General features: G+C 38.4%; 1 protein-coding gene across 25 annotated transcripts in view; it reads right to left on the minus strand.

The window, feature by feature from the left end:
* The window catches only part of TBC1D5 (TBC1 domain family member 5), a 559,964-nt gene that overhangs the window by 331,525 nt on the left and 210,222 nt on the right, over positions 1-18,217 (minus strand). For all 25 annotated transcript variants that reach the window (XR_011487445.1, XM_070467024.1, XM_070467039.1 and 22 more), the window contains one exon: positions 6,805-6,936. Coding sequence is in view for 24 of the 25 variants with exons in the window: in XM_070467024.1 (XP_070323125.1) it covers positions 6,805-6,901 (97 nt within the window). In the remaining variant the exon portion in view is untranslated. The remainder of the gene's footprint in view (positions 1-6,804; positions 6,937-18,217) is intronic.

Consider the following 18,217-nt stretch of genomic DNA (forward strand, 5'->3'; position numbering starts at 1 on the left):
GATGGACTGGTTGATCTCCTTGCAGTCCAAGGGACTCTCAAGAGTCTTCTCCATCACCACAGTTCAAAAGCATCAATTCTTCAGCGCTCAGATTTCTTTATAGTCCATCTCTCACATCCATACATGACCACTGGAAAAACTTAAGCTCTTAAGACAACAAAAAATGAAAAGAAAATTCCGGTACAACTAAAATGACTCTTCCACAAAATCCCAATGCTAAAAGAACTGAAAAGGAGCCCCTCTCTTAATACAGGGAATTGCTACACCAACAGAAAACTTCAAATAAAACTGAACACTGAATTCAATTAATAAGGAATAGACAAATCAATAAAAAGAGGTCAAAATTCATACCCAAAGATTTTTTTTTTTTTTTTAATTTCAAGGGTACATGGGGCTTCTCTGGTGGCTCAGTGGTAAAGAATCCTCCTGCCAATGCAGAAGACACAGGCTTGATCCCTGTGAAGCCTGTGGGCCAGGGTCCGGGAACCACACCCGCTGAAGCCCACGAGCCTAGACCCCGTGTTCCGCAAGAGAAGCCGCTGCAAGGAAAAGCCGGAACAGAGACCCTGGAGAGCAGCCCCGTTCTGCATGACGAGAAAAGCCGCGCAGCAACAGAGGCTCAGAACAGCTGAACGTAAGTAAATACTAAAAAATTGTTTAATTTCAATAGCTCATTTTACTAATGGTGAGTTTCATTGTTACCATTAAAATGTCTACCTTGCTACTACTCAGTCAGTGAGCAGGATCTAGAACACGCCTGCACACTAGTTACAGGTCATCAATCCTCTTCCCATCCCTGAACCACAGACTGTCTCCTCTTAGAGCCTGTGACCAGGCGTCCTGAAGCGCTGACCACGCTGGGCCCACTGGAAGCTCTCACATCTGCAGCTTCCATAATCTTGGCCCCTCCTTTACCTTTCCCCTACTTTGACTAGTGTCAAATACCGCTCTTTCTATCCAATTTCTGGTCATGGAAAATTCTGACCAATCAATGCCCCATTCCTTTTTCCTCTGTTTGTATTCCTTGGCCGCCTCATATTTGATCTGCTATCTCTGGGGGATGGCTTTCAAGTCTCTAACTCGTGGCCTTTCACACTGAAGTCTCCTGTTTCCCGCTGTCTTCCGGACAGTGTCATTTAGAGGAACAGGGCACTGTATGGTCACTGTGCTCTGACGTCACCTCCACCTACTGTCACACCGCTTCACAAAAGCCATCATCACGGAGATGTTTAAAAACCATTCATTTTAAAAAAATCCTTGTCACCATCATTTAAGAACTTCCAAGTCACTCTCCCATTTATTTAGTAATCTTTATCTTCAACAAAGCCACCATTTTCCTTATGATTTAACAGTCTCACTAACAGTTCTTCATCGACCCAAACTGCTGTTTCCCTCAATATCCAAAGAGAATTTTTCATTAGATGATACTTTTTACAAAACTACACTGACAGTAAAAAGATCCGTGGTTGCCACGGGTTGAGGAGCAAAGGATGGGTAAGATGACCAGGTAGAGGCAAAGGGGAGTTTGCAAAGGTATTCTGGGTGACACTGCAAGGTCAGACACGCGTCTTGATGCAGTTGCCCTAACTCACAAAGTGCCCAACACCAAGAGTGGATCCTAATGTAAATTACAGAGCGTGGTGACTGTCTTGTGTCGATGTAGGCTCATCAGTCGTCACAGACACACCACTCTGGTGGGAGATACAGGGAAGAGAGGCTGTGCGCATGTGGGAACAGAGGGCATGTGGGAGATCTGTACCCTCCTCTGAATGATGCTGCGAAGCTGTAACTGCTCTTTAAAAAGGTCTTTGACATAATAAGACTTCAAAACAAAACCTATCCAAATCAATGAGACCTAACTACCAGAGAGAACTAACGAAGGTGCCGAGCGGGTGTGCTGGCCGTCACTGAACACTGCTCCACTGAGTCACCATGGTCACACCGCCTTACTGCCGTCCCACCCCTTCTGTGACTCCCAACTGCCCTGCAACCCTTGACTGCGCCTCTCCTAACTGCCCCCCCCAAACTTTCTACTCTGCCCTCTCACAGCTCTTTGCGTAACAGCAAACTTCCTTCTATTCTCAAATCCATCCATGAATTCTTCCACCATCAACTTCCTTACCTACTGTTTACCTGTTATACTCCCCTGACAAAGCAACCATCTGCTTTTCATTGTGGCTAAGTCCTAGGCACTAAAATCTGCTGGATGCAATCACACACATTTACAAGTTTGCATCGCCTATAAATTATGATGTTTAAACTCACCTTGGCCCCCCAAGGTTATATATTCTTTACCACCTCAATCTAGCCTTTTTTACTCTCCCCAAATCTTCAAATGCTTCATCTTATCACTATCAGCAAATTACCTCACCCTAAGATATCAAGAAAGATATTAAAATATCAGTGATACTTTATTGCACTCTCTGCCATCAAACAGATGAATGGACTGCACCGAAACACCGTTTCTCCATCCTTCCTGCTATTACAGTGAGAATAAGAACACCCTGCCCCTCTGTACAAATCCATCTCAGCTCCAGACTGCATCTGAAACCAAGCAGAACCCTGCCAGTCCCGTCCCAAGACAAGGTTCCCCCCTCACCCACTGCCTCTTGTTTGTAGAATAACTGAAATGTCCCAAGTCTCCCTGAGTCACAAAAGAGTAGGTTCAAGCAGCTGATGACTAGGACAAGAGAGGCACAGGATCTTTCAGGACCTGATGAACACTCCTGAGTGGTTTTACAGGTACTGTAACTGCTATTAGAGGGGAAAGCTAACCGCATGGTGACCCAACTGTAGTCAAGACACAGGCTGCTCCATCCTGAGCAATCCTGAATCCAGGACTAGCACAAGGATAAGACCTGGCCTTACAGAGAGGAGGATTAACACTATAAACTGTATGCGCATCTTTGTGGACATCAAAATAATTGCAGCTTATTCTGCCCATATACATAGCCAGGCAACTAAAACTATCAGCAAAGAGATGCTACAGGCTGTCAGCATCCTCCATGTTAAGAATACGGCACCCTATGTATCAGCGTTAAGAAGTTACAGAAAATGGACCTTTGTTCATGATCCCACAGAAATGGAATGATGTCTGAGAGGGGTGATGTGTAAGCAGCATTTTTACAGGTAGTTTATTGTAGCAAGTAGCTCTCTGCAAGGGACCACTCTTGTCACTTCAATAAAGCTATTTTACCTAACCTCTGGCCCAAGCACACATTTAAAACATTTTGAGTACATAATATTTTGCCTAACATGTTGGTACTTTTCAGATCAAAGAAGAAATGAAGAATAAGGAGATAACAGACTGCCAGATTTCTTTCCCAGCTTCCCCTTCAGTAATTGTACAAGCAAAAACTGAGTGAGAAGTGCATCTAAAGAAAGATGATGAGGCATCAGCAAGCCTGCCCACGTGGAGGACGGTGACGAGTCTGACCCTGACCTCCCCGCTTTTCCTTTAAAAACTTTCACGGCCTAGCAGAACCTTTGGGGTCAGTTCTGGACACCAGCCCACCTTCTCCCTGGACGGGCAGCCCACGTCACATGACTGTTGACTTGCTGAGTGGCAAGCACCCAAACCTGAGTTCAGGGATACTTCTACAGCATGGAAAGCCATACTAAAGATGGTAACAGGACCTCATCGTTTTCTCGCATCAACTACAGTAAACTAATTTAATTACGGCCAATTTATTCATCAATAAAACCAGGCATCCCTTTCCAGCCATGAAATTCTATGATATAATAAACCAAAAGAAAGGAAGACTTGGGACAAAAAAATTTTAAAAGGCAAAAATGAAGTAGGCAGGATATTCCGAATGTCTTAGATAATTTTTAAGTAGGTTACTAAGTATTTTATGCATGAGCAAAAAAGAAAGCTTTGAAACAGATATTACTTAAAAAGGTATTACATTAAGTAATTATCTGAATACTATAAAAGCTGTTAAGTAAGAAGGGATATAATATTAGAGCTAAAAACTCTGGCTATACGTAACAAATTACAATTCTCAAAAGAGACCTAATAGAGGAAAATGTTTTCTCATCATGAGTAACATTCCAATCACTTATAAGCTTGGAAAAAAAAACTAGTGATTCTAATAATGTTATTTTATTATTAATAATAGGTTAAGTTTCCCTAACTCTTCATGTTGTTGTTTTTAGTTTAAAATGAGATGATTACTTTTTCATTTAATTAAATCATTAAAAGTTACATGCTAGGACTGAATAAACATGAATAGTTGAAAAAATAAGTTTTGCTTTTCTATGGTTTAAACTGAATTATAGGTAACTTGTCAATTAGTAATACCGTTTGATCAAAGACCTTGAAATTTAAGATGATAATGTTGGTACATAACCAAATCCAAAAGAGAAAATGTCATACTTTCTGTGGTGAATTCAATTTGAAAGAGAAATTCAGGCATTTAAAAGCTTAAATAATATGGAAAATGTGTCCTAAGATTTCGCATGTATATATCCAAATAGTTCTTTTTTTCTGCCCTCACTCACGTCCCTCAAACATCCATGAAAGTAAACCAATGATATGTAACTCTCTCTCTGTCTTATCTGTTATGTGGCTATTTTTGCTAATCCTTTCCAGGATACTCAGAACCATTTAACTCAGTAATGTACTATATTTCTGCAAACATAAAAACTCAGGTTTCAGAAATTAAAGACTTATTTGTTTACTTTTGGAATATGCAAAAGGAATTTTTTTCAAGTCAACAAAACACATGGTTTCCACAGGGAGAACACTGATCAAGTCCAGTGTCTGACTACTTACAAAAGGAGTCATCTAGTTGCTGCAAACTCCCTTTTGGGAAAAATGTGTAAATGGCTTCAAATATGTGGAGAACCCCATGAAAGACATATATTAAAATAAGCCAACATACAAAAAAGGTGATGATTTTTCAAGTAATATGACAACCCCATTAAAATGCAGCCCACGGTTTTCTGCAAAAAGAAAACCTAAGACGAGATAGATGCTTTATGTAAAATATTTACATACACAATGCACAAAGCCCACTCCCGTTAGTAACCTGCACGGCTCTGAAGAACTAGGCATTTACATTTCTTTCCTCTGCGTGTGCCTGCGCGCGTGTGTGTTTTGTATATATTTTTAACAGTTGACAGCTGTTTTAGAGCATACAGAGATGCCAAGCTGAATGAGGGTCTTGATTACTTCAAGATTAGCTATCTAAAGTTTCTATTCATGCTAAGTGTTGTTAGTTGGAAGAGTCATTAGTCACTTCCTTGTCTCATAGAACATCAGCATACATTTACATTGTTAATGAACATTTGGGGTAAATGAATTAATGGCACTTTTAAACATCAATTCAGTCCTAATAACTTTGTATGTCATAGAAATGTTGGCTAGGATATAAACGAAAAGCCTTTTCAGTAAAGGTAACACCTTATTCCTGCAAACAATAAAGGATAAAATTAATTTAAAATGTTTTCTTACCAGTTTTTAAAAAACGAACCTCAACATTTAATGAACTAGTCCAGAGAAAAATATACACTTAAGAAAAAAAATGTTTATTCAAAAATAAGCATATAAACCAGAACATTTTGGTGAAAATATCTTATATATTGATAACACAAAAATATATTCACTTTTAAAATATGCACTTAAGGAAGTGACTGCAGAATAATCTGACTTATCTAATTAAGAGTACTTCTTAAGGTATGACATTTAAGAAAAATCACTAGGATGACTGTATCATTCTCACTAAATTCTCACTAAAATTCTTTAAATGCTGATATTAAACACTAACATTTTTTTCATACTATCAAAACCTTAAATAGCAGTCTAAATAAAAGCAAATATAAAAATAAAATCATGCAAACAAGCTGTACACTATTTTCATTAAAAACAAGGGCATTTGTATGATGTGGAATGTATTAAAGATGGACAAAAAAACATATACACACTCCATAAACTCAAGAGCTTGTGTACTAAAGAAATAGTTACATTGAGGAATCAACTTTTTCTAATTCCCAAAACATTACTTAATGCAGACCTTTACATCAATACAGGAAGAAAACAAACCTGTATTTGAAGTATATAAAACATATGTGAATGACTAATTATAATTTCTTAAAATAGATCTTACAATCCTGGTATATGTATGAGTGAAAAATTATAAGTAGTTACTTGAATCATGAATCAACTTCAGCAAATATTTAGTTGACATAAAGATAAAGCTTCAGGAATTGTCACAAACTTCCTGTTTTCTTATAATATACTATGTTATCATTAATATTGAGAAAATAATATAAAGCTCCAATACATACACATTTAATACATTTTTCTAGGGTAGACCCAAACATAGTTGATCTCTTAACAATTTCCATACATAGATATTTAAAAGAAAATCACAAATTTCAATTATTAAAAAAAAGAAGAATCAGGCAAGTCTTTTACCCTATATTAATCTCAACTTGCTGAAAGAAAGAAGAAAAAATCCCCACAAAAATGAACAACAAAAGTTTAGACTTCATTAAAAGATGTTTGACAAAGACCATTTTGTATTTCAAAATTCTTACGCTGAAGTAGTGAAGTGTTTAAGTTTATGATTACGTTTTTTTAAGAAGGACAGTGCATTAAAGATTGGCTATGGCTAATGTGTCTGTCTATAAACAAAAGTTGACAGTCAGTGTCAGAGTGCTCCATATCTATCCAGCAAAATGGTCTTCAAGTTCTTTTCAGCCTCATGTAGAGGAAGACATCCAGTGCAGGGACTAGCTAGCTGGAAGCCCTCTGCCACGTTCCCAGCAGCTCAGCAGCGATCCCCAAAGGAAACTTACCTCCAGGCTTGCTTGAGTAACTCGACAAGGGGTCAGTGCCCACTTCTTGTTCTTCTGGTTGCAGAGGGTGTCTAGTTTCAGACAAGGAATGATACATTGTGAGAACTGGACAATGTCACCAAAAGTGCCCACCTGCAAGATGAAAAATACGGAGAAAAATGATACTCTTTTTTCTGCCTTGACTAGGAATAAATGCAAAATTGAAATGATTAAATGAGCATTATAAACATTAGCAAGCTTTTTACAGGATCCAGAGACTTTAAATACACACATATGTGAAGAAGTGAAAAAATACTACGAAATTTTCTTTTTCAAAATTTCTTCCCAAATCTGAACTTCACTAGTAATCTTTACCTCAACCTTCAATTACATATGTCTGCAGTACACGTCTGCACAAAAAGCTGAATTGTAACTTAAACCATTGTCACATTTATAATATCCTTCATTTTGCTGCCAAAATAATACACATTCACAATGGGAACTTTCAAAATATAGAAAATATAGCTAACTAAAATTATTTGCAATTGTATTACATGAAAACACCACTGTTAACATTTCAGTTTATTATATATATTCTTTCTTTGTTCTGAGCATTTAAAACACATACTGTTTTAACCGTGTCAAGTATACTGATTATATAATTTATCGTATCTTTCTTCCCATTAAAAAGTCTACATTATCACTTCTAGTGGATCCCTAGTATTCTACTATATATCTGTAACAATTCATGTAAACAATTCTTCATTAGTAAACAATCAGGATGGTTTCAATTGCCCCACACTATAAACAGCCTCACAATGAATGTCTTCCACTAATATCTCTGTGCTGTATCCATGACTGCTCCCCTTCAGGACAAATTCTTATAAGCATAATTACTGAACCAAAGCATGTATTTTTTTTTAAATGTAAGATTTTGTGATAAGTTTTGACAAATTATGCTCTAGACAGATTTGTATATAATAGAACAATTCATTTCCCCTGGCCACTCATCAACAGTGGAAATAAATAATCTCTTGGTTTTTTTTTTTTGGATCAATATGATAATCAAGTTTTATACTGCATTTGCTTGATAACTAGTAAGATAACTGAAGACTTCATATGTTTTCTCTGACATTTGTTATTGTTATTGTAGATAGAGTTTATTATCATGATTGCCCTCATGGATCTGTAAGCATCCTTTAAATATTAAGGATATTAAACCTTTGTCATATGCTACATGTATTTTTCTCAGTGTATCTCTTTCAAATTATACATAATTTCCTAGACATAGTAACACCTTTATGAAGCCAAAAATATGTGTATCTTCTTTATGGATTCTGCCCTGGTATTACACTTACAAAGGCAAGATTATGTTAATAATCACCTATGTCTTCTTTTGTCAATTTGAAAGTTTTCCTTCTCAAATCTCATTCCTATAAATAGTTCTAATTAGGAATTAAATTGTTTTTGAACTTGTAAGCTACATTACTTATTTTTTTAAGTCTATAAAGTACAAATGACCTTCGCAAATCAACATCTTTCAAAAAACAGACTGAATTCACTAACTTTCATCTGAAGTAATGTAAGTAACAAAAGATTTTAAATTTCCAGAGCAGGGGGGACAGGAAGAGGAAATGTGGAATGTTAAACTGGAAAAGACGGTCCAGCCAAAATGAGTATGTGATCTTACAGGATAAAGTCTCCACCTCTGGAGGAAAATTCCAGAAAAGCCCATGAACATACAAATCTTTGACCAATCTTTTCCCATCACAAAAAACTCCTTTATTCTATTTACTTAATTTCAGAAATGCTCATTTCATAAAATGACTCGAATATTTTCTCATTTCTGTCAGAACGCTTCAATTCTCACTTACCCTCACTCTTGATCAGATGTCAACAAACCATATCCCTATCATTTTATGGTTAAACAAAAGTAGAGGTTTAGGCAAAATCAATGGTTGGGAAAGTAGAACTTTTGTTGCCAACACAGTGAGAACTTCTAAAGCCATAAATCCTGAAGCTATAAATCTAAACAGTTGTCAGCTCTTGCTTCTTATGTATACAAATTAATTATATATGGAGTACTAACTACACAGATAATCCATTGGATTATCGAAAAATCAAGAGAGTTCCAAAAAAACCATCTGACTACACCAAAACCATTGACTAAGTGGATCACCACACACTGTGGAAAATTCTTCAAGAGATGGGAATACCAGACCACCTGACCTGCCTCTTGAGAAATCTGTATGCAGGTCAGGAAGCAACAGTTAGAATTGGACATGGAACACAGAGTGGTTCCAAATAGGGAAAGGAGTACATCAAGGCTGTTTACTGTCACCCTGCTTATTTAAATTATATACAGAGTACATCAACAGAAACACTGGGCTAGGTGAAGCACAAGATGGAATCAAGATTGCTGGGAGAAATATCAACAATCCCAGATATGCAGGTGACACCACCCTTAAGGCAGAAAGCGAAGAACTAAAGAACCTCTTGATGAAAGTGAAAGAGGAGAGTGAAAAAGTTGGCTTCAAGCTCAACGTTCAGAAAACTAAGATCATGGCATCCAGTCCCATCACTTCATGGCAAATAGATGGGGAAACAGTGGAAACAATGACAGGCTTTATTTTCTTGGGCTCCAAAATCACTGAAGATGGTGACTGCAGCCATGAAATTAAGACACTTACCCCTTGGAAGGAAAGTTATGACCAACCTAGACAGCACATTAAAAAGCAGAGACATTACTTTGCCAATGAAGGTCCGTCTAGTCAAGGCTATGGTTTTTCCAGTAGTCATGAATGGATGTGAGAGTTGGACAATAAAGAAAGCTGAGTGCCAAAGAATTGATGCTTTTGAACTGTGGTGTTGAAGAAGACTCTTGAGAGCCCTTTGGACTGCAAGGAGATCCAACCAGTCCATCCTAAAGGAGATCAGTCCTGAATATTCATTGGAAGGACTGATGCTGAAGCTGAAACTCCAATACTTTGGCCACCTGATGTGAAAAACTGACTCACTGGAAAAGACCCTGTTGCTGGGAAAGATTGACAAGAGGAGAAGGGACAACAGAGGATGAGATGGTTGGATGGCATCACCGACTCAATGGACATGACTTTGAGTAAACTCCAGGAGTTGATGATGGACAGGGAGGCCTGGTGTGCTGCAGTCCATGGGGTTGCAAAGAGTCAGACACGACTGAGCGACTGAACTGAATTACACAGAAGGAACTCTGGGAAAGATACTATAGTAGAAGATGGCAAAATGTAAATAAGCAATTGTATTATAAAACAGAATCTGATACAGTCTGTTCCTCAAATGAATGGATTGAAAAATTAAAGTCCTCTACTATGGAGAAGTCTCATCAAACTCAAACACCTAATGGGGTCAGGTACAAATTATTATTAATTCCAGTTAACATCCATTAAGCAATGCATATATGGCAAAAAGTAAACACTTCATGTATACTCATCATTCTATCCACTGAACAACTCAGTGATCACACATCTTCATCATTATTTTCATTTCACCAGAGAAAACTGGGGTACACAGAGATTAAGCAACTTGTTTACAGCCGCATAGCTGGCAAGTGTTGAGGTCAGACACTGAACCCTCCCTCTCTGGCCCTAGGGCTCACGCTCTGCTTCAATACAACCCTTGGCTCTAAGGCAGTGCGACGGGCTGGCAAGACATGAAACAAGGGGGTGTAAGACTGAGAGTCTGTGAACTGTTGCAACATCCTTTTCTCTCCTTCAACGTCTTCAAGAAAAGTTAAAAATCCAGAATTTGACGTGAAATCTCTTTAACTTGTGTTGGTAGATAATTTTTTAAAAAACTGTGTGGAACTGATTGAACACCTCTCAAACCTGTATTTGGCCATGGATATCTTACAACATAAAATTCATATTCTCCATACATTCTGTCATACTCTTAAAACATGTAAGGGTAAACATTTGAAAATGAATATTGCAAGTTAATTGCCAGACTTCCTTGAAATTTCCTTAGCATCCTATACTGTTTTCATATCATTACCTTAATTTCTCATTTTTATAACATATGCACTTTTCTACTGTTAGACTTCATATACCTACAATATACAAATAAGGGGATTTTATGTATTTTAACCCTATGAGAACTAGACCATCAACCAGTAAACTGATATCAAAGTATATTTCAAAAAGGCACATTAAAAATAAGATACTCTACAACATAATGATGTCCAAATATTAGTTCAAGATGCTCAAGATATTTAAGGCCTTTTAAGGCAATGGTAGCCCACTCCAGTACTCTTGCCTGGAAAATCCCAAGGACGGAGGAGCCTGGCCGGCTGCAGTCCATGGGGTCGCTAAGAGTCGGACACGACTGGGCAACTTCACTTTCACTTTCATACATTGGCGAAGGAAATGACAACCCACTCCAGTGTTCTTGCCTGGAGAATCCCAGAGACGGGGAAGCCTGGTGGTCTGCCGTCTATGGGGTCGCACAGAGTCAGACACGACTGAAGCGACTTAGCAGCAGCAAGCAGCAAACTCTATAGAGGGGGACTCTTTACTCCCCTCTCAATGCCTATGCTGAGAGCTTTGTACTTTATTTCTCTTTAATAAATCAAGCTTGAATACGCCTATCCCTTCTTCAGGGGATACACTAGAAAATACCAATTTAACACAATCTAAGGTATTAAGTGCGCCAGTTGCGACGGACCGCGCAGAAACTCGGCCGAGAGGAGCTACCCCTCGTTGGAGGTCAGGGGCGGCGATCAAGAGCGCCAGGCTGCGATGGCCCAGGAGCAGCCTAGACGAGCTACCCCGCGCCCGAGGTCAGGGGCGGCAGCCGAAAGGAGCTACCCCACGTCTGAGGTTAGGGGCGGAGGCCCAGAGGAGCAACCCCCTCTGCGCCCCGCCCCGTCCAAGGAGCAGCAGCTGCGTGGTTGCAGGAGGGCCGAGAGGAGCTGCTCCACGTTCAAGGTCAGGAGGGGCAGCCCTAAGGAGATACCCCTCGTCCAAGGTAAGGAGCAGCGGCTGCGCTTTGCTGGAGCAGCCGTGAAGAGATACCCCACGTCCAAGGTAAGAGAAACCCAAGTGAGACGGTAGGTGTTGCCAGAGGGCATCAGAGGGCAGACACACTGAAGCCATAATCACAGACAACTAGCCAATCTGATCACAGGACCACAGCCTTGTCTAACTCAGTGAAACTCAGCCATGCCGCGTGGGGCCACCCAAGACAGTCGGGTCATGGTGGAGAGGTCTGATGGAATGTGGTCCTCTGGAGAAAGGAATCTCAAACCACTTCAGTATTCTTGCCTTGAGAACCCCATGAGCAGTATGAGAAGTCAAAATGATAGGATACTGAAGAGGAACTCCCCAGGTTGGTAGGTGCCCAGTATGCTACTGGAGATCAGTGGAGAAATAACTCCAGAAAGAATAAAGGGATGGAGCCAAAGCAAAAACAATACCCAGTTGTGGATGTGACTGGTGATAGAAGCAAGGTCTGATGCTGTAAAGAGCCATATTGCACAGGAACCTGGAATGTTAGGTCCATGAATCAAGGCAAATTGGAAGTGGTCAAACAGGAGATGGCAAGAGTGAACATTGACATAATAGGAATCAGCGAACTAAAATGGCCTGGAATGGGTGAATTTAACTCAGATGACCACTATATCTACTACTGTGGGCAGGAATCCCTTAGAAGAAATGGATAGCCATCATGGTCAACAAAAGAGTCTGAAATGCAGTACTTGGATGCAATCTCAAAAATGAGAGAATGATCTCTGTTCGTTTCCAAGGCAAACCATTCAATACCATGGTAATCTAAGCCTATGCCCCAAACAGTAATGCTGAAGAAGCTGAAGTTAAATGGTTCTGTGAAGACCTACAAGACCTTTTAGAACTAACACCCAGAAAGGATGTTCTTTCCATTATAGGGGGCTGGAATGCAAAAGTAGGAAATCAACAAACACCTGGAGTAACAGGCAAATTTGGCCTTGGAGTACGGAATGAAGCAGGGCAAAGGCTAATAGAGTTTTCCCAAGAGAACACACTGGTCATAGCAAACACCCTCTTCCAACAACATAAGAGAAGACTCTACACATGGACATCACCAGATGGTCAACACTGAAATCAGATTGATTATATTCTTTGCAGCCAAAGATGGTGAAGCTCTATACAGTCAGCAAAAACAAGACCAGGAGCGGAATGTGGCTCAGATCATGAACTCTTTATCACCAAATTCAGACTTAAATTGAAGAAAGTAGGGAAAACCACTAGACCATACAGGTATGACCTAAATCAAATCCTTAAGATTATACAGTGTAAGTGAGAAATAGATTGAAGGGCCTAGATCTGATAGACAGAGGGCCTGATGAACTATGGACGGAGGTTCGTGACACTGTACAGCAGACAGGGATCAAGACCATCCCCATGGAAAAGAAATGCAAAAAGGCAAAATGGTTGTCTAAGGAGGCCTTACAAATAGCTGTAAAATGAAGAGAAGCTAAAAGCAAAGGAGAAAAGGAAAGATATTCCCATCTGAATGCAAAGTTCGAAAGAATAGCCAGAAGAGACAAGAAAGTCGTCCTCAGCAATCAATGCAAAGAAATAGAGGAAAACAACACAATGGGAAAGACTAGAGATCTCTTCAAGAAAACTAGAGATACCAAGGGAACATTTCATACAAAGATGGGTTCGATAAAGGACAGAAATGGCATGGACCTAACAGAAGCAGAAGATACTAAGAAGAGGTGGAAAGAATACACAGAAGAACTGCACAAAAAATATCTTCACGACCCAGATAATCACGATGGTGTGATCACTCACCTAGAGCCAGACATCCTGGAATGTGAAGTCAAGTGGGCCTTAGCATCACTACGAACAAAGCTAGTGGAGGTGATGGAATTCCAGTTGAACTCTTTCAAATTCTCAAAGATGATGCTGTGAAAGTGCTGCACTCAATATGCCAGCAAATTTGGAAAACTCAGCAGTGGCCACAGGATTGGAAAAGGTCAGTTTTCATTCCAATCCCAAAGAAAGGCAATCCCAAAGAATGCTCAAACTACCACACAATTGCACTCATCTCACACGCTAGGAATGCACAAAATTCTCTAAGCCAGGCTTCAGCAATACGTGAACCGTGAAATCCCAGATGTTCAAGCTGGTTTTAGAAAAGGCAGAGGAACCAGAGATCAAATTGCTAACATCCACTGGATCACTGAAAAAGCAAGAGAGTTCCAGAAAAACATCTATTTCTGCTTTATTGACCATGCCAAAGCCTCTGACTGTGTGGATCACAATAAAGTGTGGAAAATTCTGAAAGAGATGGTAATACCAGACCACCTGACCTGCCTCTTGAGAAACCTGTATGCAGGTCAGGAAGCAACAGTTAGAACTGGACATGGAACAACAGACTGGTTCCAACTAGGAAAAGGAGTACGTCAAGGCTATATATTGTCACCCTGTTTATTTAACTTATATGCAGAGTACATCATTAGAAATGCAGAGCTGGAAGAAGCACAAGCTGGAATCAAGATTGCTGGGAGAAATATCAACAACCTCAGATATGCAGATGACACCACCCTTATGGCAGAAAGTGAAGAGGAACTAAAAAGCCTCTTGAAAGTGAAAGAGGAGAGTGAAAAAGTTGGCTTAAAGCTCAACATTCAGAAAACTAAGATCATGGCATCCAGTCCCATCACTTCATGGCAAATAGATGGGGAAACAATGGAAACAGTGGGTGACTTTATTTTCTTTGGGCTCAAAAATCACTGCAGATGGTGATTGCAGCCATGAAATAAAAAGACACTTACTCCTTGGAAGGAAAGTTATGACCAACCTAGATAGCATATGAAAAAGCAAGGAGATCCAAGCAGTCCATCCTAAAGGAGATCAGTCCTGAGTGTTTGACTGATGCTGAAGCTGAAACTCCAATACTTTGGCCACCTCATGCGAGGAGCTGACTCACTAGAAAAGACCTTGATGCTTGGAGGGATTGGGAACAGGAGGAGAAGGGGACGACAGAGGATGAGATGGCTGGATCACATCACTGACTCGATGGAGTTTGAGTAAACTCCGGGAGTTGGCAATGAATAGGGAGGCCTGGCATGCTGCGATTCATGGGGTCGCAGAGAGCTGGACACGACTGAGCAACTGAACTGAACTGAAACTCTATAGTAACGTTAATTATAAGTCATTTACTCATTTCAGCTTTAAAAATAATTCTTTAGAAATTGAGATGTCTGTGGTATCACCCAGTAACCACAATACAAAATTTACCAAATACACCAGTCTATCGCCATTCTATAGAATCAGGCATCTACTATATTCTAATTTGTTATGTCTACAGATTGAAACTGAGTCCCTGAAGTGCTTTTACTAAAAGCAAACCTGCTGAATAGTAATAATAAATTATTTTTAAGACACTTGCTGAATAAAAAGTTTGGATAATACTTTTCTTTTAAATACAGATTTAAATAATAATCAAGTTCAATAGTAACTTATTAAGTTGGCATTGTTTTAGTTTTTGTTACTGTTAAACACAAAGCTATTTTTGCTTTTTAAAACATAATAATAATTACTTAACTTTGTTGGCTACTGCTTTGTGATTACCTTATAAAATCACAATATGTTGCTTCCAAATGTGAAATAATTTTCCTAAGACTTTTCTAACTTGTGTTTTGTGACTATAACAACCAATAATATATACAAACTACAAAGCAGGATGGCAAATGATTTTTTAAAAAAAATGTAATCTATATTTATTTTAAACACTATAATTTTGTACCTGTGAATATCAAACTACAAGAAAATATTTAATACAAATTCAAGAGAACTAAGGGAGTTTGTTTTTTTGGGGGGGGTTCAGAATATTTTAAGACAACCACTATAAAAGTCAAAGTGGCATGAACATTTTGAAACTCAGAATGGACCACTGCATCTTATGCTTGTATACTCGCTATGTCCTAAACTTGTCTATATAGAATAGTGAAGTGAGTGAAAGTCACTCAGTTGTGTCCGACTCTTTGCGACCCCATGGACTATACAGTCCATGGAATTTTCCAGGCCAGAATACTGGAGTGGGTTGCCTTTCACTCCTCCAGGGGATCTTCCCAACCCTGGGATAGAACCCAGGTCTCCCGCATTGCGGGCAGATGGATTCTTTACCAGCTGAGCCACAAGGGAAGCCCAAGAATACTGGAGTGGGTAGCCTATCCCTTCTCCAGGGGATCTTCCTGAGTCACGAATCACTGGGGTCTCCTGCATTGCAGGTGGATTCTTTAACAAAAGCTATATATATAGAGAGAAAAATACATGACCAAAAGTATGCATCTTAGTAATGACTACTTAATCCATAACTGATGGATTTCAACTTTCTTAAATAATGTGAAACTGTCTCTAGAATTTCCCTGGCTGACAAAAATGGTAAAGAATTTTTTAAAGTAAGGGCAATCTTATTTTTTCTAATTCAGAAAGCACAGCAAAATACCTTCTAAGACTTGAGAAAGAAGGTATCTCTTCTTTGCTACACTTACAATATAAATAACATTTAAAGTCCCTGTTTCTCGTGAAATCAAAGTTCACAAAACTCAAAATTAGCTGCGCAACATGGTTTTAAGTGCCATTCTGGTCACACAAATTGACAGACTAGGCTGAAACTGCCATTTAAAACTCAAAGACTAATCTTAAGGATTGTTGTATTGGCTTAATAAATCTGGTTGTTACAATACTGAATCTTAAGACAAAATTGATCTGAAAGAAAGGAAGTATCATTAAAACTGTTAATATTTAATGAAAGGGTAAGAGTTCACTAAAGCTTGAAAGGTAAATATGTTAATGAAATTTCAAAATAATATATTTTCCATGTAAAGTGAAGTAATACAAGCAGTCTATAAGTATAAACTTCATATTATGAGCATCAGAATGACAAAAAAACAGGTTAGTCAATAAAATTTTCACTTTGAAAATGGCATCATATAAACAAAACCTCTAGAAAATAGTTTATTCCCTCTCAGTCTGAAGCTCTTTGTATTTCAGCTTATATTCATCCTTTTACTGTGTCTAATACAGAGACACAGAATTAGTATTCTGAATCATGTCTTCTAAAGACATCCATATTCAAGAAAGCTCATATAAGCATACTTCATTCATTTAAATTCTTGACTGATGGTAAACTTAGAAGTCAAACACTGAAATGACAGTAATATTACTTTACATAAAGATAACTCCTATAAGAAAAGCATATGAAAGAGCTTAAATGAACTATTACCAGAGCACAATTATAAAAGGGGTTGAGGGAAGATAAAGCACAAATGAGTATCCGTTACAGGCAGCATGCATTTACCACAACGGGCTTATAACCTACAATATGACATCTTGGTTATAAATGCAAGAAACTGACAGAAGCTAAATTTTTGTAATTAAGACAGTAATGGAACATTATTTGTAGAGTTGGCAAAAAAAATTTTATTTAGAAATATTGGTAGCCAGAAGTTAACTTTATGGTCAGGGAAAACGATGTTTTAACGTCTTAATTATAAGAGAAAGAAAGAGGAGGAGAAATGAGGTAGGAAAAAAGATGAGAAAGAAAACAAAGACGAAGTTTCATTTTTAGATCCTGTCAGTCTTTAACGCAGAGTGCTCCACTGGACTTTAAATAAGTTAATTAAGTATTAAAATCAATCATCTGAAAGTCTTAATATTTAATATTGGTTAGATTGTATATCAAAGTAGTTTTATTATTTATTTACTCCAAACCTTTCCAGAATACTTCATCTGACAACAGGGGGTCTGTTTCTCACAAGATAAATGCATTTACAATGCCAAATAAATTATATATAAAAGCATTTGTCTTAATACATGTCATTCAATATTAAAAATCACCCATTGGTAAAATCCTGAAACCCTAATTCATTTTTACCAACCACACAATTGTATTATTCACGTGTTGCCTATTAAATAGGTATAGGACTACAGTAAGGGTCCACACACTGAGAACAATGATCGAAAGAAAATTAACACAGATTTAATGCCTGTATTTCCAAGTTAACAGAATAAGAATTTTAGGGTAAATGATCCACTATAAAAATACTAGATTCATAAGTGATACACATAATCAGAAACATGCAGAATATATGAAAGGATCACAGGTGGGTTTAAATATTTTATATTACAAAATAGGAATATGTTTGGCTTTTTGATATCCAAATGCCATGAAGTAACTGGAAAGTGGCAGTTGTGACCACATAAACAAGAGAAAATTGAGCATTTAGGAAGAGTTACAGTGGCCTGACAAAAAGCTCTCCACATGTGTACTATGGTTTCAGAGTTCCCTTGAATATGTACTCATGATGCAAAGATTGGGAAAGCTCAGCCTAGTGACGAAACTTCTACACTGCTCTGTTTTATAGGCATAGACATGACCACTAGCCATTACACTATTTGGTCAGGTT

This window comes from Odocoileus virginianus, chromosome 4 (genome assembly GCF_023699985.2).
Source record: "Odocoileus virginianus isolate 20LAN1187 ecotype Illinois chromosome 4, Ovbor_1.2, whole genome shotgun sequence".
NCBI classification, from domain to species: Eukaryota; Metazoa; Chordata; class Mammalia; order Artiodactyla; family Cervidae; genus Odocoileus; species Odocoileus virginianus.